The sequence below is a fragment of the Scardinius erythrophthalmus genome, assembly GCF_964197995.2.
Source record: "Scardinius erythrophthalmus genome assembly, chromosome: 25".
In the NCBI taxonomy this organism is placed as follows: Eukaryota; Metazoa; Chordata; class Actinopteri; order Cypriniformes; family Leuciscidae; genus Scardinius; species Scardinius erythrophthalmus.
In genome coordinates this window covers 3,647,948-3,672,114 of record NC_138245.1, presented here as the reverse complement: position 1 = coordinate 3,672,114, position 24,167 = coordinate 3,647,948, and the positions used below count along the sequence as shown (strand labels likewise).

The 24,167-nt window shown below is 37.7% G+C and overlaps 2 protein-coding genes across 2 annotated transcripts; both read left to right on the top strand.

Annotated features, from left to right (window-relative positions):
- Nucleotides 1-208: 208 nt before the first annotated feature.
- On the top strand, nt 209-11,641 carry nr1d4b (nuclear receptor subfamily 1, group D, member 4b). The gene is made up of 8 exons (XM_081358056.1): nt 209-820; nt 5,402-5,731; nt 5,820-5,908; nt 6,065-6,209; nt 8,382-8,938; nt 9,023-9,208; nt 9,669-9,879; nt 10,566-11,641. The coding sequence occupies exons 1-8, from the start codon at nt 805-807 to the stop codon at nt 10,760-10,762; spliced, it is 1,731 nt and encodes a 576-aa protein (XP_081214182.1). The 5' UTR covers nt 209-804; the 3' UTR covers nt 10,763-11,641.
- Nucleotides 11,642-17,110: 5,469 nt separating this feature from the next.
- On the top strand, nt 17,111-23,034 carry faim2b (Fas apoptotic inhibitory molecule 2b; the record flags this gene model as incomplete). The annotated part of the gene is made up of 11 exons (XM_081357031.1): nt 17,111-17,192; nt 17,273-17,349; nt 17,430-17,494; nt 18,287-18,340; nt 18,450-18,500; nt 18,593-18,632; nt 19,667-19,704; nt 19,815-19,902; nt 20,067-20,162; nt 22,728-22,781; nt 22,885-23,034. 11 exons carry the CDS (start codon nt 17,111-17,113, stop codon nt 23,032-23,034), a joined length of 795 nt encoding a protein of 264 aa, XP_081213157.1.
- Nucleotides 23,035-24,167: the final 1,133 nt, after the last annotated feature.

Sequence of the window (24,167 nt, the reverse complement as noted above, 5' to 3'; positions counted from 1 at the left end):
CATGCGGTTTGATGCGATGTTCATTCGGGCAAACCCTCGATGGCTCGAAGCCTATCAGCAGCGCGTGTGTGGAGAGGAGGAACTCGAGCAATATAAAGCTGTGAGGGGGGAACAAACAGCAGTCACGGTGCGCTCCTCCTCTTCTGCATGTGCTTCCCCACGCCTCTCCGAACATTAGCATAAAATCTGTGTCAGTAGGACAGCGCTCACATGCAGCGCGCGCATGAGGCATTCCAATGTCAACCGAGTGCACGCGCATTCAGTCAGTCATATACAACAGAGAGAGAGAGAGAGAGAGAGAGAGAGAGAGAGAGAGAGAGAGAGAGAGAGAGAGAGAGAGAGAGAACAGCAGCTACTACAGGGAAGGACAGAGGGCGTGTGAAACGGACTCACAGTCCTTGGCACACAATACCACAAACAATTTAAAGGGCACAGAAAGGAGGGGGGAGACTAGTGGGGGGAAGCTAGCTCAGTCACATTTCTAAAGCACCTGAAAACGTGTTTGGTGTGATGCTTGTGCTCGTCTCAAACTAGTTGCACATCTCTGCCTTGATGCCAGGTCACTAGCTCTGCCTGTTCTTACAGTAATGCACACAGTGTTTCAGCTCTCTGACACTGAGGACGGCACATTGCCCTGCTAACCTGAAGGACATCTGACTTTTGAGAATCAACTTCTTCTTTTTCGAGACTTTTCCTTAAAATACTTCTTGAAGTTGTCTTCTCACTTGTGTGGACGGAATTTGAAACACGCTGAATATTATAATAGATCCCGCTTTTCCTTCATCAACAGCAGGAACAGACACTATGGACGGCAGTCCAGGTGAGTTAAAGCGATGTATTGGCTATAATAAGTATTAGCTATTCTAGATTGTTCTACGTTAATGTAGACATCTTTTAATCACCCGATTAGAGTTGTATGCACTGTTTAATCTTAGCAAATGTTGATATAACATCTTGTTGAACTTTGTAAAATGAGACATTGGGTATTTTAATGCACTGCAAGATAAAATTAATACACGCTCACGTTTGATATCGCCAAGGAAGGACTGTAGCCTAATTGTTTTAAATGTTTTTCACTTTACAATGACATGATTAGTTTTTGAACCTGCACGCTGCGTTTTTGATGTGAAATACATTCTGTACTGTATCGCGTGCCTGCGTTACGGATACCGATGTTTTGACAAATGTTTCCGGTCTCGCGTGGCGCGTAAACAAACTCACGTGCAACTCCTCGCGCGCTCTTCCAACAGACTGTGTACATCATCCTCATAAATCAGTCGGGAGTTGTTTTTCAGCACGACCTCAGCAACCAACGACTTGTTGCTATGACAAAGTTACAATCGTAAAACTTCAAAGCTATCTGCCGCGATTCTGTAGCGTTTTGTTTACATGTAGCGTGATCTCCAGTGGAGAGGTGGGTGAAATCGGAAACTGGGTTATCTACTGTCAAGGTGTTTCCCTCTCGAACAGGGAACGTGTTCACACGTGTGATTATATTCATTAACCGAGTCACGCTCGTGCGCCAGTGACTGGCCATTATCTATAAGCGCTCCTCCTTTACATTCACTCAAACACGTGATGTGCATGTCAACATCATCTGAGGAAAACCTGACAGTTAACACTGCACAGAAGGCAATAAACCAGAGTTTTGTTTACTGGCATCACATGACCTTTCTTATAAACCAATGGTGTTTTTAGATGGCTAATCTGAAGTCATTTATTAAAGAGTCATAATAAAGTAATTACTTATTACTAGTAATTACTGATTAATCAGATATTTATTAGTAAGTCAGAACGGTTACACTTTACAATAAGGTTCATTAGTTAACATGAACTAAGAATGAACAATACTTCTGCAGAATTTATTAATCTTAGTTGATATTATTTTCAATGCATTATTCAAATCAAAGGTTGTATTTGTTAACATAGTTAATGTACTGTAAACTAACATGAACAAACAATGAACAGCTGTATTTTTATTAACTAACATTAACAAAGATTAACTAATATAGTAACATGTATTGCTCATTGTAAGTTCATGTTATTAATATATTAACTAATGTTAACTAATAATAATATATACTACTTAATAATATTAACCTTATTGTAAAGTGTTACCGTCAGAACGAATGTATCCCAGTGTGATTGTGACGCTGTAGTTTTTTGGCAGCAAGTAAAATTATGATACATGGGAACTTTAAAACAGACATGTATAAGATATGTGCATGTATATGATAATGCACAGATATGTACATTTATTGTAGCCTACATATTATTATTATTGTTGTTGTTATTAATACAGACTATACAGACTACAATTATCAGTGTGCTACTTTCGGATTGGTTAGAAATAACCTTTATAATTGACACATAAACACATATTGTCAATGTCATAGCCAGTGTGTTATTCTTCTGATTCTGGCGCTTGTGATTTCTTTGAAAGCGCTCTGTTTGCCAGCTGCACGTTTTGCTTGTCATCAGACAGACTTTCACTTTCACCGTCACGAGGATCAACTCGGAACTCCACGTGCCACGCGTGATTTGATTTCCCAGGCACACGCGCGCACACACACACACACACACACACACGCACCCCCTCCTTGCCTGTGTTTTTGTTCCGGCAGCGATCTCATCCGGTCTCTGAAGGGAGGGAGGCTGGTCACTGGGTCAAAGTCAAACAGGCACAGCTTTCAGCTCCGTTCGTTCTTCTCTGCCTGCGTGATCTCTATTAGACAACACACACGGGCTTATAACAAGCACAGCCTTATGTGATAGAAGATGCTTGGTGCATTTCAGGCCTAGACACAGACTAAGAGATTGACTCGTCACGTAAAAACAGAAAGCTCAGATATGTAGCCTAACTCGCATACAACATGATCCAGGAGTGTTCCTTATGTCAAAAATAAAATATATTACAAAGCGAATTATTCATTTGTAGCACACTGAGTCTTCATTTACATTGTGCCGCACATATGTGTTGTCTCCAAAAAGATACAGTAATATTGACCTAGTTTTCAGCATCAGGCAGCGCATGTCTGAGGGCATCCAGCTCTCTGAACAAACCTTCAAACCTTTAAAGCCTCACAACACAGAGTCTCAACACAGAACTTAATGATCATTCGGCTGGTTTAAAATATAGTTCAGTCCTTTAGCGTTTATCATTTTTCTGTTAATTATTCAACACTGCCTTTAGAAAACATTAACATGAAGAATATATAAATAATGCATAAGAAACACACTCAGATAATCCTAGGGGAAGCATAGGATTCTTTTATTTGACAGTATCACACTCCAGGTGATACAAAATGTCAGTGGTTATTATAGTACATTACAACAAGTTATGCAATACAGCAGTTTAATGTAATTTAAGTTGAAATGACAAACATCCAAGTTGATTTTTGTTTACAGTGTAGGCTACTATACAATACTACATAGTATAATATGAAGTGTACATTTATAGCCTACTAATGTTTTTGAAATATTAAAGTCAATAAGTGATTAAACATAAAATCTACCTTATTAAACAAACACAGCACTCCTGTCAGCATTCAGAATGTCATCAAGAGGGATGTTTGATTCCTGAACAGCAGGTTTCACAAACTCAATAACCCATTCATTTCTTCATTCTTCCTCTTATTCTCATTCACCCTTGTGCATGTGAGATACAATACAAAGGAAATGTGTTTGTGTTTGGGGAAATTATGTGTCATACAAAATGTCATATAGTCGTGGAAAACAATGTTTAACTAGGATGAAATGAAATTGGGAAGAGCAGTTAATGTAGTCTAATATCTATATTTCATCCATGCACTTCATATAAACAAGTGAGCTAGCAGAGGTGAAATGAGTTGCGTTTAAAAAACAAACAAAAACAAGTTCGTATGTCGAGCAAACGTGACCGTGCACGTTCATGCATGCACTCCAGTTTCCGGTGACTCAAGTATTACAAACACGGGCGTATAAACCTGGCCCTGGTTACTGTTTTTAAGTCCTCTTCAAACGTGAGCAGCAGGCTGGCAGTGTGTGCGTTTCTCTCTCTCTCGTACTGCGGCTGTTTTAGACACGGGACTGCGGAAAGAGGCTTGTATTTTCGGGGCGTTCACTGTGTCAGGAGTGCATGTGAGTCGACGGTCAGGTGGCTGGCAGCTCTGGAGCGCGCAGCGCGTGAGGCGGGGGTGTGAGAGTTCTTCGAGTTTATGATTCACAAACAAATTGTTCTTTTGAGTCGGTTCTTTTGAATGATTCGGTTTAACAGACTCGGGAAGGTTAGTAGAGAGAACTTTGCAACGATGGAGACAGACAACACGCAAGAAAAACACGCTTGAGAAAAACACTTGGCAACATTAAACTGGAAGATACAAAAAATGTAAAACGCAATCATATTAACAAACAGGTGTATTAATTTATCCAACACTGAACTCGTGAAAACCGGCATGCAATTCTTGGAAAGCTGTGGAGAAACGAACGGATCGAATCACTGAAGTGAACTGACTCTCTGAAATAAATCCGATTCCCAAGCATTACACTTATACACGTGAGTCAGTCTGGCTCATCCTGGCAGTCTGGCACACTACTCACATGTTTGAGCCCTCTCCTGGCGCGGCTTGAAACATGTGATTCATGATGACGGATGAGCTAGCCAGATTGAAAGTAGTGAAGAGTTCAAACATGTGAGACATTTTACATAGAAGTCAATGTAAGCTTGACAGCTTTTTGAACATTTTACTGTTCTGGACAAAAAAAAAAAAAAAAATACACACATTTCTGAATAGACCACACCCACTCAGTTTACGATACCATTCAGTTCATTGCTGACATTTAACTGATTCAGAGAGTAACAATGTGGCTGGTAACTAAGAAGTTGCACGTTTATCTTTGTTTAAGATTTGCATAAAAGCCTCAGCTAAATGACAGATTTGCTGAATCCTGCAGAATGGATTTAAACATGCAAATTGTGTAAAACTGAAGTGAATATACACAAAATTTGTCACATTTAATAAACTGTGTAGAGTGCAATGGATATGTAAGCTAAAAATGAAAGCCTTCCCATTCTGCTCATTTATCGTGACAACACTCGGGAGAGTTTGGTATGTTAATGGATATGACAATGTTAATGTATATGGTCTTGGCAGACTTTTATTGGTGCTGCTGTACAGCAAACACTACACCAGACTATTTAAATGTTGAGTATGCGAGCTCATTGGCTGCTGATGTACCAGAGACCAATCAGCTTGAAGAACCATGTAGTGAACTATGTGATGGCTAGCATATTGCATTAAGAATCTGCTCCATCTAGAGTTTCATGACTGAACTAGATATTTATAATAACAAGACAAACTTATCCTCATGAAATATTCTTTTTTTTCCCTCTCTTTCTCTCTTCTCCTTCACACACACGCAGGTGAAGGAGTGATTCACTATGCTGGCTCAACCGGAAGTGCCAGCCCCAGTCCAGGGAGCCCATCCAGTGGGTACCAGACCCAGTCTCCATCCTCCCAACCCTCATCCCCCGAGGAGGTCTCCTTCACTGATCTTGGAGCCCCTAAAAAATACTCAGCTGGAACCAGTGGCAATTCTGCAAGGGGCAACAAACTGGTTTTCCAATTTCCAGAAGTAAGCAGTGTTTCCTCTGTCAACACCGTTACACCAACCGTAACGTCATCAGGGCAAAACTCCTACTCTCACCCAATGGTTGGCAGGCGACCCATTGGATTCACGGGTACCTTTACTAGTGAGTATTATTGGAGTCATTTTTGATCATTTTGTCTCAAATTCTGTGACATTGACCACTGCTAACTCATTTCAAATTTGTGTTATAGAAACCGGAGGTATGGTGTTGCTCTGCAAAGTATGTGGGGATATTGCGTCAGGATTTCACTATGGTGTCCATGCATGTGAAGGATGCAAGGTAAGGACACGCAAATGCACACTTCTCACTCTGAAAATGCGTTACTGATGTGCTTAGTGTTGGCCTCTAAACTGAGCAGAAGTCACTAGTCAGTTCATGTGCCTGTTGCTTGCTTTACTCACACACACATTCATTCTGATTTTGTGTTATCCTCAGGGTTTCTTCCGCCGCAGTATCCAGCAGAACATCAATTATAAGATGTGTGTGAAGAATGAAAACTGTCTGATCATGAGGATGAATCGCAATCGCTGCCAGCACTGTCGCTTTAAGAAGTGCCTCTCTGTCGGCATGTCCAGAGATGGTAAGAGCTTTAAACATACAGTTATTAATAATAAACCTTATTATTCTTGGTATGACTGTATTATTTAAAGTGTTTGTTGAGGGAAACATCAGTATTACCAAACAGTGTTAAGAATGCTGTTGGTTGAGTAAACCCCCACCTAGCAACCCCCAAGTAGACTCTAGTAATTGCACTTTTCTAAGCAATTTAACACCGATCTGGAGACCATAATATAGAGGGTCTTAGTCCAGTATTAACCCACCTAACAACCACACACAACACACTAGCAGTTTGTCGATTGGTAACTGCATAGCAATTCTAAGTATCACATTCATAATCCAGTGGTTTCAAGTAGAATCTGCGCGTTTCGAGTAAGGGCAAAAAATGTCCCCATGTAGGTTCAAATTTGTTACGCAAATGTGATGCGTTGACCAACCAAAAAAAGAAAGCTGCTTGGTTTGAAAGTGACCTCTGGGTGAGTGGTGTTTCATGCATCACTGCTATTGACAATGGACAATTGCCCTTTTTGCTCCAAAATTTCGCTAATGTGATCACACCTTTCCAGCGCATTTAAAACATTCTTTCGATTCTCCTTTTTTATTTCCTCAACCCAGCATCCACCATCTGTTCTGTAATGTTTGCTCCTATGGCTGACAGTTTCCTTTCACCGCTGATTTATTAGCGCGGGCACGCCGAAATCCCACAAGTCATCGCTCACTGTAAAATCTGCTGCAAATCAGGTTAATTTGGGGAATTGGGGACACCGAGCTCCTAGTACACTGCAGTTTAATGTGTTTCCAGGTCTTCGTTTGCTGTATTGCAGGATTAATTAAGATCTAAACGCTCGCTGGGATTTAATAAAGTGCTTTGTCGCTGTAACCCAGAAGCTAAGAACATTTATTTCAGTTGGATGTAATGCATAAATACACTAAAATATCTTTTCGATTTGTCCTCTAGCACACTTTGCCCATACAGGACACTGCTGTCTCTGGGGAGCTTTGTAAACTGGGCTGATAATAAATCATATTTTCTGGGGCTAGTGTACATATTTAGGTGACCTAAAAAGCGGGAAAGTAAAGTGATACCGCATGCACCATCATATTTCAACGTCACATGACATACTTGACCTTGTTTTCCTCCCTTGTTGCAACTCGCGCTGTAATTGCACAAGATTTCCAATTCATTTGAAAGTTTATGAATGTATAAAGAACCTTTATGGATTTAACTTCTCAGGGTATTGTAATCCAAAAAACGTAGCTAATACTGTATGTCGCTTGCTTTACAGTAGATGGTATATCTTCCTCCATTTATAATGTCATTGAGCTTGTCACCAGAAACCTTGACTTCTCCTTTAACACTGGTCAACGCCTTCACGTGAGGGTGCTATATGACACCCCAAGACACACAAAGCCTTGTTATATTACAGGCCTAAAGATCTGGTTTTGCATTAGTGCTTGTGTTAGCAGTTTCAACCGAACCTTGCTTGCTGAAGGCACTTCACATTGCTCAACACTTGGTGCTCCTTATCAGTCTAGTTCATCACCATATCATGTTCCTCTGCCCTACAACGTTGCACCACTCAACTATTCTAACGCCTTCATCTCTCTGCCCTTTTCACCTGTCACCTGCTAACCCTTGACCTCATGACTGTATCATTTCACCTGCTGTCAATCACTCCATCACTCATTCCCTCTCCGACATCACCTCTGCTTCGGGTGACTCACTAACCCACTTCCCAATGGGAGAGAGACACAGAGAGAGAGAGAGAGAGAGAGAGAGAGAGATGAACAGAAGGATGGGGAGGTGTATTATACAGCTGAAGGATCTATGAATAGCTGCGAGGCAGAGTAGGGAGAGATCGGATGAGAAAGAGGAGGGGGAAGTAGAACAGAACAAAGCTTTGTAGACCAGTTATAATGTGATATCAACGATTAGTGGTCACTGTGATGTAATCTTGTTTCATGTCTTTTATAAAATGGATCCTGAATGCTGATTTGTCAGTAAAATAAGGATAAACCAATAAAGCTATTCCAGTGCATGACCTAACAATCCCCTTTAGCCGTGACTATATTCACAATACAGCACAGCCTCTCGGACCTCACTGCATTATTGACAGTTGTAAATTTTGTGAAACCTTTGCATTGTATGATTGGATTATACACATAGTGACATTTAATCCCCCGTTTCTCCTAGCTGTGCGATTTGGACGCATTCCGAAGCGTGAGAAACAACGTCTACTGGACGAAATGCAGAGTTACATGAACAGCCTTAATGAATCGGCGTCCATGGACATCAACTGTTCTTCACCGACCGAGACCCCCACCAGCCCTGGCGACGGCCAATCAGAAGAGGCCATCGGTGCGATCTCGCAAGCTTACCGAAACATCTTTGTGAACGGGGAGAAGGTGTTGGTGAAGATTGACGATGACAGCAACAACAGTCCTTCTTCCTTCCGTCATAATCCAATGCAAGAGTCCAGTTACAGCCAGTCTCATCCTCAGCCAAGCGTCTCACCGCAGGAACATCCAGTACATTCCACAACAAACTGCCTCTCCCAGTCCAGATGCCCGTTCGCCAGCCACGACAACAAACCAACAATCCAGGTCATAGACAACAGTCACTATAACTTCCCACAATCCTCAAGTCCCAGTCAGGGAACCACACCTTCTCAAAGCTATCCATCGAAGCACAACAGTTATTCCACTCAGACGTCTTGTCCTTGGAGACTGAGTCCTGGCGCTAAAGTTCTGGTAGGTTTCTATGAGGGCATATGATTTGTTGCACATCGCAAAACTTTCATGAGATTAATTTAGTCTCTTTCTGTATTTCTCTAGGCATGTCCTCTCAATGCATGTCCCGTCTCCCCAGCCAGTCACTCCAGTCAACAGGTCTGGGAGAGTTTCTCCCAGTGCTTCACTCCAGCTGTTAAAGAAGTGGTTGAGTTTGCCAAGAGCATTCCCGGGTTTCAGGCACTGAGTCAACATGATCAGGTCATGCTGCTGAAAGCAGGGACCTTTCAGGTGAGAAACGCCAACTTCTGTCCCCAGATCAGTTCCAATCACACTGTCTTTGCCTTTTCTATGTAGAAACATATTGATGTTTATTAGTATACAACTATGTTTTATTATTGAGGGTGAACTAAGAGCTGTGATTTAGCTCATAGAACAGTTATTTAGGACCCAAGGAGTGATTCGGTTCAGATTGATTTTGTGAACTGGTTCAATTGGTTAATTGAAAAGATTTGACTCAACTGAACAATTCGATCATGGATCCGATCCCTAGCAGTTTCAATCACATGGTGTTACGGACAACTATTTACGGACTGTGCAAGACTAATATCTTTACAGATTTGTTTCAACACTCAATACCTAAGCGTCCAGTACTTATATTTCAATGAATAAAGTCTTTGAGAGTTATTGTGATGCACTTTACACGACCCAATGTCGAACAGTTTATTTAACATCGTTGTTTTCATTGCAGGTTCTAATGGTGAGGTTCTGCTCGCTGTTTGACGCCAAGGAACGGACTGTAACATTCCTAAACGGTCAGACCTACCCGTTGGCATCGCTGCGAGTGCTTGGCATGGGCAGTCTTCTGGACGCCATGTTTGAGTTCAGTGAGAAGCTGGGGAACATGGGTCTGGAGGCCGATGAGATGGGTCTCTTCATGGCTGTGGTGCTGGTTTCTGCAGGTACCTTGGATTCCCAATAATTATCACACGCAAGCAATGTTTCAAGTGCGTCAGGACTAGGGAGATGTCCAGCTAGGCAACATTTTTAGGCATCACGGCTGTGCTTTTCACATGGCTGTTCCGAACAGTATAGATATATAATTTTGGGCAATTCCAAATCAGCATCGCATGTGTCCTCTGTGGATAATGCGATACTAAAATCCAAAATGGTGGCTGTAGTCAAAGAAAATGCAAAAACATTCTATTTTGATAAACATATTATGAAAAAAAAGCTTTTTTTTTTTTTTAATTGCAACCTTATTTTGGTTAGATTTTTTTGTAGAATTGTGGGTTATAAACTTGGAATGGCGAGAGGAAAGGTCAGTATTGTGAGATTAAAAACGCAATTATCTAATAGTTTTTTTAAATTCTGTGACGGAAACAAACTTTCATTGAAAACAGTTCTATTAGCACACTAATTATTGCACCCATTTTTTTTTTGTGCTTAGACTAGTATACATTTCAATTGACCGCTCTATTTGTGTTGTGACGTTGCCACCCATGAGTGTTTTAACCGTTTGAACCGGCCCTTAGAAGGACAGCAAGGCATTTCACTAGAGTTTGGAAGAGAGTGTGTGTGTCTACATCATGAGTGTGTACTCAGAGCCAGTATTGCAGGTGCTCATGATTATTTCTCTGTGTGCCAGATCGCTCAGGGATATCAGACGTGGGAGCCGTCGAGCAGCTCCAGGAGGATTTGATCGGCGCTCTCCGAGCTCTCATCACTCGCAGGAGGCCGGAAGACAGCGCGCTCTTCCCCAAACTCCTGCTGCGTCTGCCAGACCTCAGGACACTCAACAACCAGCACTCCGAGAAACTCCTCGCCTTCCACATCGACCCCTGAGACGCAAGCCAGACCTAAAACACAGACTCAGGGTGCTCTTCTGTACAAACAAGCCATGCATAATTCAGGATGAACATCTGACTCGCACTTACACAGACTCGCTTCACCACGTCAGACTTTTCCAATGCAACGTAAGAATGGAGCAGATGCTGGACATTTGGACTTTTCGGGAGAGTTTTCAAAGAAGAGGGAATAGATTTTTCTTCCAACAATGGACATTTGACGAGATTATGAGGGGATGGATGGTTTTATAACCAGAAAAGTAATCTCGCATTGAGAGATCGTTGTCAGTTTGAAGTTTCGGGACATTATAAATATTCTTCTCACTCCAGATGCTATGCATTCATTATCATATTGTTCAACACATTGTACAACCTTTCAGATGCTAGCTCATAATTCAATAATTTCCTCTAACACATTCTTATATCTCTTTGTGGACCTTTATAAATATTGTTTACAGTCGAAACATTGAGTGTAAAAAACATGTATTATAATTGAAATGTATGATAGTTTCTCATAACTGTATAAGACTGTAGTATGAATTCACGTGTGGAAATATCATGATAATACCAGGTTGTGTCATGAAGAAAGGACTGCTCATCTCATCTTGTATTTAAACTGTTCAGCCAATGTCATTATCAACAGCTCTGCATGGATATGGTTTATTTTCTACCCTTTGCAGTTCAGAATTTTCTGGAAGTGTCTTTTGTATTGGCGAAGATGAGTTAGCAGCAAAGTGGACATTAGCATTTCTACACAAACTCGATTCATTTGTTTCACGTGCATCTAAATGTATATTTCGTAAATGTATTATGTTTATCTTTTACTATAGAGATGGCAAGATTATGTGATATTAAAAAATTACATTTCAATTTTTGCAAACCTGAGTATTTTGTATACATGCACATATATATATATATATATATATATATATATATATATATATATATATATATATATATATAAAATATCCTGAACACTGCACGTTTCTTTGCACATGGAATGCTGATGGTGCACAATGGTCTCCTAGCAACAGGCGAAGGAGCCAGCATGATGTATGTGATCTATGCCACGATTTTCACCTTCATTTAAATAATGGCTCCAGGGTTCCAAATGGAATCTTTGTTTCATTTCATACATCACACACGCTGCCTTCAATTACAGAATATAGCACAGAATAATGAGTCTAGAATATTTAATGTTGGCCATACCGAATGAAACATACCTGTGAATAACAAAGACATAAATATATATATATATATATATATATATATATATATATATATATATATATATATATATATATATACATTTATGTACTGTATGTATATCAAATATTTAAAATATATATAGGTTATCAAATATAGCCTATATCAAATGTATATGAATATATATGAATTACTGATTCCAGATATGAACAACATTTAACATTTACATTTAATCATTTAACAGACGCTCTTATCCTGAGCGACTTACAAATGAGGAGAGCAATAGAGGCAGTTAAACTAACAATAGGACAACAATAGTGCTGCGACCCTTCCCAGTTTAGTCTAACACAGTATATGTCATTTTTCATAAATAGATATAGAGTAGAGAGAAGAGAAAAGAAAGTGAGTATTAATGGATCATACACAAATAAATAAATATTGTACATCCAAATTAATGTTTGATATGGCATTTAAATACAGTAAGTGCGCCCTCTTGAGGTTACTGTGCCATACTACATTTAAATGAACAGTGGGCTAACATTAACGGCATTAGTTTGAATACATTTCAATTGAATAAAAAAAAAAAAAACAAAAAAAAAAAAAAAACCTTTATTTAATAAATGTTTGATTTATTTAGTTATTCATGCCACGGTTGGAAGCATCCTTACAATAGTTACAGGTCATTTAGGTGCATTTTAATGTGTATAAATGACATTCTGTGTTAGTTGTATTCTATGAGTAGTAGTTTTTATTTTATTTTTTAGAAAGGCCTTTCTAGGGACCCGAGACGCAAATTAGCTCATGCTATAGGCTTCTGTCGATGTGCAATAGGCCTACAGATTGTCCAATTTTTGACTGGGATCAAGGTTTTTTTTTTTTTTTTTATACTGTCCCTATATAAATAACCTTATAAATAAAACAAAAATAAATAAAAGTCTTTAAATATGATTTCTTAAAAATATATATTTACTGTTTCTTGTAGATTGCAAGCTAAGCAAGTAATGAAACAGAGACTGAACTCATCATACAATTCATCAATTGCATCTGGAACTATTTTATGTTTGGCTAAAACTAAACATCTGAATAAAATGACATTTTTTTAAAGATGACATCAATGAGTTAAAAATTTAAAATCTTAAGGCGAGCAAACAATAAAATATTATTATTATATATTATATCACAATTAGTATTATTGCACATATTTGCAGCTTACAGTCTTTCTTTTTTTTAGGAAAACATGACAAAAATAATGGGGGGGTAAGTTAAATCTGGTAAGTTATTACAAGAAAAGTTACATTAAGTGGGAGGAGGTTTTTATGGTTTCCAGGAGATACTGTGTCACTAATAAGATTCGTAAGGTTTCATTTAAAATTATTCATTTATCCAGTTAATCAGGTCATAAAAAGATTTAAGAAAGATGTTGATTTGAAATGTATTTTTTGTAATTTAATTGACGAGACTATCTGTCATCTTTTTTTTTTATTATTGTATTTTTACTAAATTGTTTTGGTGTGACTTTAAGATCTTTTTTAAGGAGATTTCTGGAATTGACATTACTCTGGAGGATAAGAATATACTTTTTTTTTTACGATAAGCCTTTTAGAAAAGAACATTTGTTTTGTTCTTAATTAGTTTATTATTTTAGGGAAATATCACATTCATAAATGTCGATGGGCAAAAAATGCACCTAGTCTTATACAATTTAAATCCGAGCTTTGTCGGTATCTTAAATCACTGGAGGGTGTGAGGAACACCAAGGCAGAAAGACTATAGGGTGTTGTAAAGCCTTGAAATGTTATCCTTTTTAAGGACCTTTGTATTATTTTGTGATTAGAGAAATGGATTTGATTTCAATACCCCTGTGTATATAGTTGATTATATTTGTGTTATATTGCTACTTTTTTATTTTTTATTTACTTGTATTATTATTAATATTGGTATCTATATATTATACATTTTATATTTTTATATTAATGTATTTATATTAATGTATATTTTATGTTTTTTTATTGGTTTTCTTGCTGTTATTATTGTTTTGTGTTATTATTGTTTTGTATTATTATCATTTTGTATTTAATTGTTGTATGTTCTGTTACTGAATAAAGCATAAATATATATATATATATATATATATATATATATATATATATATATATATATATATATATATATATATATATTACAAGAAAAGTTATGATTATTGGACAGAAACCAGGCCGTAATAAACTGAAGAGCGCCCTCTACCGACAAACTGGCACGTTAGCTTAGATGACATTACTTTCAGAAATATTTCTGACATGACTTTGGAAATGACATTTCTGTAGCTCAGACAACGGCGAGGTCATGGGCTTGAACTTTGAATCCCAGGAAATGTATGAACTGATCAAATCTTTCCCTCCAGCACACATAAATAAACAGCTCTCGTAGCTAGGCTACTATAGTTTGGCTAACTGACGAGCAGTCTTCTCGAAATAAACCCTTAAACCTTTACCAGTCGTTACAGAAGCAGATTACTAAAGCATGAAGTCACCGTTTCAAAAGATGAGTCTCATGACCCACAACAACCTGACAGAGACTAGACGTTCCTTACTAATACTATTGTATAATGACATAACATATAGGCTAACATTGTTGATGTGCTTATGTTCACATATGGTCATATTGATATAGTTGCTTATATCAACAATATGACTCTCAAAACATTAAATGAAACAGCTAAATCTAATTATTGTTAGTTTACAATGACTTTATGAATGTAAATCACACGTCTACGAACGAAAATTCGTCTTTGCTTTTATTTTAATGTGACAACTTGCCCCATATATTGTGCATATCCCTCATGATAAGCCTCTTCTATTAAACTATCGTGGAAGTAAACGACTGCCTCTTGATGTACAATCATGTTACCGCACTGTATTTATCATATTTAATATATATATAAAAAAACATGGCCGTTCCACAAGCCTTTTGCGTTCCTTTTGAATATTCGTGAACAATGAAATGAACAGGGAATTATTGACACTTGCTGTACTGTGTGCATTATTAACGTATTAATATCTCTAACTTATTGTTATTAGCAAATATGAATGAAAAAAGTTAGTTTTTATTGTATTTTTCTTTTATTGATATTTTCTTCTATTTAATATTGTTAGGGTATATTTATTATCCTGAAGTTGTCTCCCCAAGTTATGTATCAATCTTATTACAATTTTTTTTATGAAAATATGTATGAAATACATTTCTTTTTTGAACAACAAGAACACATTTCTGCAATAACCCATATAACACTAGAGCTCTGTCTGAGTCAATGCACTGCACAAGTGATTTTCTTGTTTCCCAGTACGAATATATCTAAACATTCTTAAATCAATTAAGATACATTTACTTGAGAAGCAAAATGACTTCAGATATGAAGTCTTCTTTACCGAAAATGAATCAAAATGAAGTGAGTTCATGCTTAAAACAAGGACTAATATCTGTTTTCACACATGCAGATATTTGATCTTATTCTAAGAATAAACTCACTTCATTATGATTTTTCTTTTCTTTTCTTTTCAGAAAACCACAATATCAACTCATTTTGCTTCTCAAGTAGCCTAAATGTATCTTGAATTTATAATAATACAAAACAAGACAAGACAAACCCACACCTTTCCAACATTTTCTACTCAAATAATATGTCATCTTCACATGTGCTTCTGTATCATCATCTTTCTGCTTTCAGGTTTGTCCTGCATACATAACATGCTATATGACTCTAAATATAGCACACCTGTTGCATCACATGTCCAAGGAGAAGCCCAAGATCTGTTACGAAGCTTGTGTTTTCCCGCTCTATCCCATCATGCCACCCAGTGCTGAGACGTTGCTGGAAGGAACTAAAGCCCTGCTGGAGGGATTAGCCTGGATAGATACTATAAATCTCCACTGTAGAGACACACACACTCACACACACACACACACACACACTGACCGACTGAAACTCTCCGCTTTCCTCTGAGAACCACAGCGTATCCTCACATCGGTGGAAAACATCACTGACAATGACACAGAAAAAGGTAAGGTATTGTTTTATCAGTTACTATAGAATAGAATAGAATAGAATAGAATAGAATAGAATAGAATAGAATAGAATAGAATAGAATAGAATAGAATAGAATAGAATAGAATAGAATAGAATAGAATAGAATAGAACAGACCAAAGCAAAACAGAAAAATGGAAAATAATAGAATAGAACAAACCAGAACAATGGAATAGAATATAACAGAACAGAACAAAACAAAACAAAACAGAAAAATAAAATATAACAGAACAATAGAATAGAATAGAATAGAATACAACAATATAAGATCAGGTAACATAACATAACAATAATATAACAATAGAATAGAACAGAACAGAACAATACAGAAAAATGGAATAGAATGTAACAGAACAATAGAATAGAATAGAATAGAATAGAATAGAATAGAATAGAATAGAATAGAATAGAATACAACAACATAAGATCAGGTAACATAACATAATACAAATCAGAAGACTTTCTGTGAACCCTGTAAACTGTGAATCTGAATGAATCTACAAGTAATGATGTCAATATATTAAAATAATAATATAAGTAATAAAGTAACATATAAAATAATGGTTATAAATGGAATGGAATGGCATTGAAACTGATGAACTGAACTGGATCTGCTTTCAGAAGTGTGTAGTTCCTCAGAAGACACCGCGTGCTTTGCTGGCATATTTCCATAAGGAGATTATTACCACTATTTCTAGATCAAGCTTTACAGAGACATAAAAACATTTACAGTTTTATTCCACTAAAGAATTTTTAAAATTAAGCCGACTGTATTAGTCTATATATTGCATTCATACACACAATCTAAATGATCTTTTTTCATGAGACAATATGTCCTGTATTTCATGGTTTCATTTGCACAGGTCAGTTAATCTCTAAACTGTATTGGATTATATCCATAAGCTTATAAACAATAATCTAATCAAAGATTAAAGTTTACTCAGAGTATTTTATAACCATTCTCAAAGTGAGTTAAATAATTCTGATCAGTGATTATTATTATATTATCATACAGCATGTTATTGGCCTCTATATTACATGCCTGGAATATTTTCCAAATGGGTTTGTTTTGGCAGATTTCCCCGACGGTCCAGACTGTGGACGGAAGCGTGCCGCCAAGCTACGACGAGGCCAACGCAGGTGCTTATTACAGCATTCTCACAAATATTGTCAAATACAGATTTCTGCTCTTATATATTCATTTATCTTTCCTTTTGCAGGATGTCCTGGTTACTACTACGGTGAAGGAACCTTTTCCTGGGATGACAAGTTCATTAGACGAATCTTTATACGAAAGGTGACACTTTAAATATTAAAATGAAATATGTGTTGAGGATGATCAAATCAAAACGCCTGTAATAAACATGTGTCTGGCAGGTTTTCTCCATCCTGATGCTGCAGCTCTTCTCAACCGTGGCAGTCATCGCTCTCTTCACGTTCCAGTGAGTCGAGAAACTGCACACTGTTCACAGAAGGGATCATTATTACTGTACAGAAATGAATACTTTTAGTCAGCAAGGACGCATTCAACTTTTAAACGCAATAAAGATTTCCATCACAGTTTCCACAGAAATATGAAGCACAACAAAACGTTTTTTTATTAAGTATACGCAAGTAAAGTTCAAGTATATTTTTTTAAGTATACCTTATGTAGTAATTATAATATCAATGTACTAGTAGTATACTTGTAAGTGTACTATTCCAATACTATACTTGGGACTAAATCGGCCCACTTTTTTAAACAATTCAGCTTTGATCACGTGAATAAATTACATTTGAACATATGAAGAGTTCAGATGCGAAAGCCTCTAAGTGCCATCTGAAATTTTCTTCTAGAATGATCATTTTTACCAAGCTCGTATATTTAAGTTCAGTAATTTCACTTAAATAGCAATGAAAAGGACCTATTAATTGTCATTTAAGTGAAACTATTGAGCTTGATAAAAATGATCATTCTAGAAGAAAATTTCAGATGGCACTTAGAGGCTTTTGCATCTGAACTCTTCATATATTCACAGAGAGCACAGTTATTTTAAACTGCAATAATACTTCACAATATTACTGTGTTTACTGTTTTAACTTGGTGAGCAAACAAGACGTGAGCAACGAACAAAGAAAATCTTACCGACCTCAACTTTTGAACAGTGTGTCATATGAGTTATGTGGAAGTGTAATATATAGTAAGTGTTGATTTTTGACACTCCTCCTAACCTCTTTTCCTCTGCTTTCCTCAGTGCTCCGGTGAGGATGTACATTCAAACGCATCCTATTTTATACTCCATGTCCAAGTACGTAATATCAGTCATTAAAATATGGCCATAAATGCTTTCAAATGTTCCACTTTTAGGTGTTAATTTCAGTGATCTTTAACTTCAGCAATATGTGTGTGTTTTGCAGTCTTATGTTTCTCGTCACATATTTCACATTGATTTGCTGTGGTGATTTGAGGTCAGTTCATGAAACTGTTGATACACTTATTCAATATGAGAAATAAGCAGGAAAACACATCGTAAAATAAGCGTATCATTTCTGTATTATAGGAGGCAGTTTCCATGGAATTTTATTCTGCTTACAATCTTTGTGAGTATTTGTTTAAAAATGTCATCAGCTTTGACTTTATTATAATTCAATTCTTGCATGCTAAAGTAAATCAGTCCCTCACCTCCAGTACACTCTTCAAAATAAAAGTTCTTTATTGGCATCAGTGGTTCCATGAAGAACCTTTAACATCCATGGAGAACCTTTAACATCCATGGAGAACCTTCAACATCCATGGAGAACCTTTAACATCCATGGAGAACCTTTAACATCCATGGAGAACCTTTAACATCCATGGAGAACCTTTAACATCCATGGAGAACCTTTAACATCCATGGAGAACCTTCAACATCCATGAAGAACCTTTAACATCCATGGAGAACCTTTAACATCCATGGAGAAACTTCAACATCCATGGAGAACCTTTAACATCCATGGAGAACCTTTAACATCCATGGAGAACCTTTAACACCCATGGAGAACCTTTAACACCCATGGAGAACCTTTAACACCCATGGAGAACCTTCAACATCCATGAAGAACCTTTAACATCCATGGAGAACCTTTAACATCCATGGAGAACCTTCAACATCCATGGAGAACCTTTAACATCCATGGAGAACCTTTAACATCCATGGAGAACCTTTAACATCCATGGAGAACCTTTAACATCCATGGAGAACCTTTAACACCCATGGAGAACCTTTAACATCCATGGAGAACCTTTCAAATGCACCAAAGTTCTTTTGATTATTCTTTCTCTTAGAAAGAGTTGTTTTAAGAACTGAGCGCTGGAAGGTTCTGTGAGGAGCCAATAATGGTTCTTCTACAGCATCACTGCCAAAACTTCCTCTACGAACCTTTATTTTTAAGAGTGTAAAGTACAGGTTTGCCTTTTGTCTTAATAACCAATATCTACAGTAACCCAAAAATCATTTTAGAGCCATACTTAAAATGTTTGCATTTCATTGCATTACACTGCATTACACTGCATTCATATAATTAAATGATCTTTGATTATTTTCTTCCCCCTTTTTTCCGCTGTCGTTTATTTTGCATGCTTTTGTGAACCAAAGACCCTGAGCATGGCTTGCATGTTGGGTTTTATCTCCAGGTAATGACATATCTGTTACAGTACGTGTTTGCGTGTTTGCAAACTTGTTTTTCTAAATTCCACAGGATATGTTTAATATCTACTGACCCTAACGGTCGTTTTTCCTACAGTTTCTACAACACCAAGTCTGTGATTCTGTGCATTGGCATCACTGCCACCGTGCTTCTGTGCGTCACCATCTTCAGCTTTCAGAGCAAGGTGAGCAACTGATTATTCCAATCATTAATATTACTAAATTTTCATTTTTAGTGAACATTGTTGTTTTTTATCATATTGCTTTTATAAAGCAATGTTGCTTTAATGTACAAGTACAATTGTTTATACATGCAAAATACAACAATATGATTTATTTGTCTCTATAGATTGACATCACCTCATACCAAGGTCTTCTCTTCATTCTGTGTATGGTCATGTTTTTCTGTGCTATTGTCATGGGATTCGTGGTTCCCTTTGGCTATGTAAGTATCAGAAAGTAAAAGTCAACTATAGTAAAACCTCACTGAGCTTCCCACTCAATGGAATAAATAGAGTTCAGGACCAGTGTTGGGGAAAGTTACATTTAAATGCAAATGCGTTATAATATTGCGTTACTCCCTAATTAAGTAACTAATTAGGTAACTTAGTTACTCTTTATGTAAAGTAATGCATTACGTTACTTTTGCATTACTTTTATCTAGCTCACTCTCTCAACATAATGGTTTATATTACCTACTGTACAACTGTACAAACCCCTGAAGGTCTTTTTTTTGGGGCAAATATAGACCTTTCACACCAATGGCCCTATCACACACCCTGGCCTGTGCAATGCAGCGCCAGGCGCGACGCAAATGTGTTTAGGCACTTTCAGCCCGACGCAGTTTTCATTTTCACGTCCTGCGCCACGTTGTTTAAATAGTAAATGCATTTGCGGCCATTTGTGCGCCCATGGGATGCTGGTCTGAAAACCAGGTGTGTGTTCAGGCGCATTGTTGACGCATTGCTATTTTGAGGAAACTGAAATAAACTGCGCAACATTTTTTTGTTATTTAAAGAGCGCATTAGTAATGTGCGCCTATAGGCTAGTCCACAACGCGCATACACTTTGTCCTGTAGATGGTCTGCACGGTAGAGGAGCATTCGGTTTTTCCACTGGCAAATTCCGTCATGTAAATAGCGAATCCGCTATGGCGCGAGCGCAACTGGCTTTTTAAGGGAATGGGAGATGAGACTCTGATTGGTTTATTTCACGTTACGCCCAAAACACACCCATTACTCATTAAGAGAATAGGGACAACCCTTTTAGACCATGTGCCGGGAGCGCTGACCATTTTCCCCTTCGTTAAACTAGCAAAAGTGGATTCGGACTCGCACTATGGGCCCTATTTTAACGATCTGAAACACAAGTATCAAACGTGAAATGCAAGTAACTTTGTGGGCAGATCTTGGATGCAAATCTAAAATGTGTTGGTGTGAAGTCGCTTCATTACTCATAGGTGTGGTTTGGGCTTAATGTGAAATAATCCAATCAGAGCGTCATCTCACATTCCCTTTAAGAGCAGGCGCGCTTGTTCCATGGCGGATTGCTATTATAACGGCGGATTTGCCAGACGCATGCCAGGAGCGGTTCACAGCCGAGGAGACCGACGTTCTCGTCAGGGCCGTAAAACACAGAGAAGTGACATTGGGGATGGAGAAACACACCCAAATTAGCTTCGGTTAAATAGGCGTATGATAATTTGGATAAATGTGTAAGCTAGATTTATGCCTATTTATTCACATCTTCATGGACACATCAATGATTTCCCTCGTATGGAATATTTTTCCTTGTAATTTTGTATGGTTTTCTAAAAATGGGAACTGCTGCGTCTGTGTAGATGAGAGAAGCAAAGTGTGTGTGCGTTGTGCACACACTACATTATGGCCAAGCATGCGCCCTTAAAATAGCATCTGCATAACGCGCCACTGACTTTAGACGAGGTTTCTCCTGGTCTGTGGTGGAATTGTTTTCTGAAACTGCAAAATAGCACCAGGGAACGTTTGCGCCAGAACACACCTCCTCTTTCCGCTGAACCGCCCCCAGGAGCGCAAGTTCATTCCCTAATTTACCGACGTGCGTCTGTGGAGGGAAAAGTCCGCTGTGCGTCGGGTGCAAAATAGGAATGATACATGCGTCGGTGAACAAAGTCAATTGCGCTGGGTGCAAGATAGGGCCTTAAGTGCTCTTAGGCCGTGCGCCTTAGACCATGCGCTTAGATCCTTAAAGTAGGGCCCCAAAAGTGAAATGAATACTCCTCAGGCTGAAGGAAATGCAAATTCACTCCTGTACAGTAGAGGGCGCCACTCAGACAAACTTTTCAGCTGTGATGTCATTCTGTGTTACAGACAAATAGAATGCAGAAGAAAGTTCAACACTCTTACTTTACCAATAAAAACAAAGAAAAATGAAACACAAATATGATTTTTAACTGTTTTTATTCATTTTGAGGAATAGTGTTTTTGTTCAAGTGAGAGGAGTAAACGCTCACATTTAGATCTACAATAGCCATCATGCTCACACACAACGCCTCTGCAGTTCCTCACCATTATTTACTGACGATTTCACTCAACAAAACTCAGACAGGAGAGCTGTCAGTCAATACAAGGGAAAACAAAATAACTTGTGTTACTTATTTAAAAAAGTAACTAAAATTAGAAAAAAATATTTAGTTGCAAATTTAAAAGTAATGCATAACTTTACTCAACACTGGTTCCCATACACGAGTGCACATACCTAAGTGACTATAGTACGGAGAAGAGAGAGAATTTTAATTCAGTAATTTAAAAAATGAATTAAACTGAAAAGTAACTTTATAAAGTAATGCGTTACTTCACTCACTACATCCAAAGAAATGTGTACATAATGCATGCTGATTGTAATGTGTTACAACATTGTTCAGGACTGTATTTTTAGATACTGGCTAATAATACCAGTCCCAATCCGTACAAAACCATTATCTGTCCTAGATTAGATCCTAGTCGCCTTCTAATGGCTTCTCTTTTAAAAGGTCCCCTGGTTGCATGCGGTCTATGCCTGCATAGGAGCGGTGGTGTTTACCATGGTGAGAAGCAGATTAGTCAAGAAAGGATTATGGTTTTAAATAATGAGGATTTACTTTGTGATATAATGTGGACTGACCTGAGTCTCTGTCTCTTCTGTCTCAGTTTCTAGCCTTTGATTTGCAGCTGCTGATGGGGAACAAGCAATACTCCATGAGTCCTGAAGAGTATATCTTTGCCACTCTGAGTCTCTATCTGGACGTGGTGTACCTGTTCACGTTCCTGCTGCAGTTGTTTGGGGATGGTCGAGAATGAGCCACGGATGTGTAGTAATATCCTCCATCACGTACACTATTAATGTTCCAAACTGTTCTGCAAACCCAATGTGTGTGGCCTTTTATGTTCCGGTAGGTTTAAGGAAAATCGCACTGTAAAAGTGTTTCTCAGGTAATGTGAATATGTGCTTTGTGTGTTAACTTATTCAAAGGTCAAAATCTAAAACATTTAATATGACTGAGACTGTATTTTAATTTGAATACAATTTTAATCAATAATACCAAAAACAAATTAAGATTAATAATGTACATCAAATGTGGGTTTGTATCTTGGCCACAAAAAATGAAGATAAAGCATTTTGCTTATGGCAGATGATGTTAGTCTGTGTTAATAACAGTTTTCACTCGGCTGGTTCAGAGTTTATATTAAGCTCTATTATTTAATACTGTTTATCAGTTTTTTTGTATAAATGTTGTGTGAAAAACAAACAATGACTAAACATAATTTGAAAATGTCATAACCAATTTTGAATGATCACAATTTGTCATTGTGTATTGCATGTCATTTTTCATAATGCATGTATTTCTGTAACTTGCACATATATGTTGTTCTGTATTTGACAGTTCATTCTGGATTGGTTTGTTCATTCAGTCAGTCATTTCTGGATACCCATAATGCACTGCAGCACTTCCGCCTGTATATGACCTGTCTTCAATAAGCACTTTGTATTTTTGTCTATGAATGTAATAAAGTAGATATAAAACTGTGGCATCAGGGAGGCGTGATATACAATGATTTTCTTTTTGAGCTAATATTAACATAAGTTTCTTGATTAGAGCTTTATTAGTGTTAATACTTAGTAAATTGGCAAGTTGTCTTATGTTGCTAATGGGTATGAGACAACTAGAAAGAACCGAGAAAAGAAGAATGAACACAGTCAGGCAGTGATGTTGGACGAGAAGGCCTGAGACACTCCCAAAGCTGTTCTGTCGGGTTGAGGTCAGGACTCTGTGCGGGACAGTCCAGTTCCTCCACACCAAACTCCTCATCCATGTCTTTATAGACCTGCTTTGTGCACTGGTGCGCAGTCATGTTGGAACAGGAACATCCCCAAACTGTTCCCACAAAGTTAGGAGCATGAAATTGTCCAAAATGTCTTGGTTTGCTGAAGC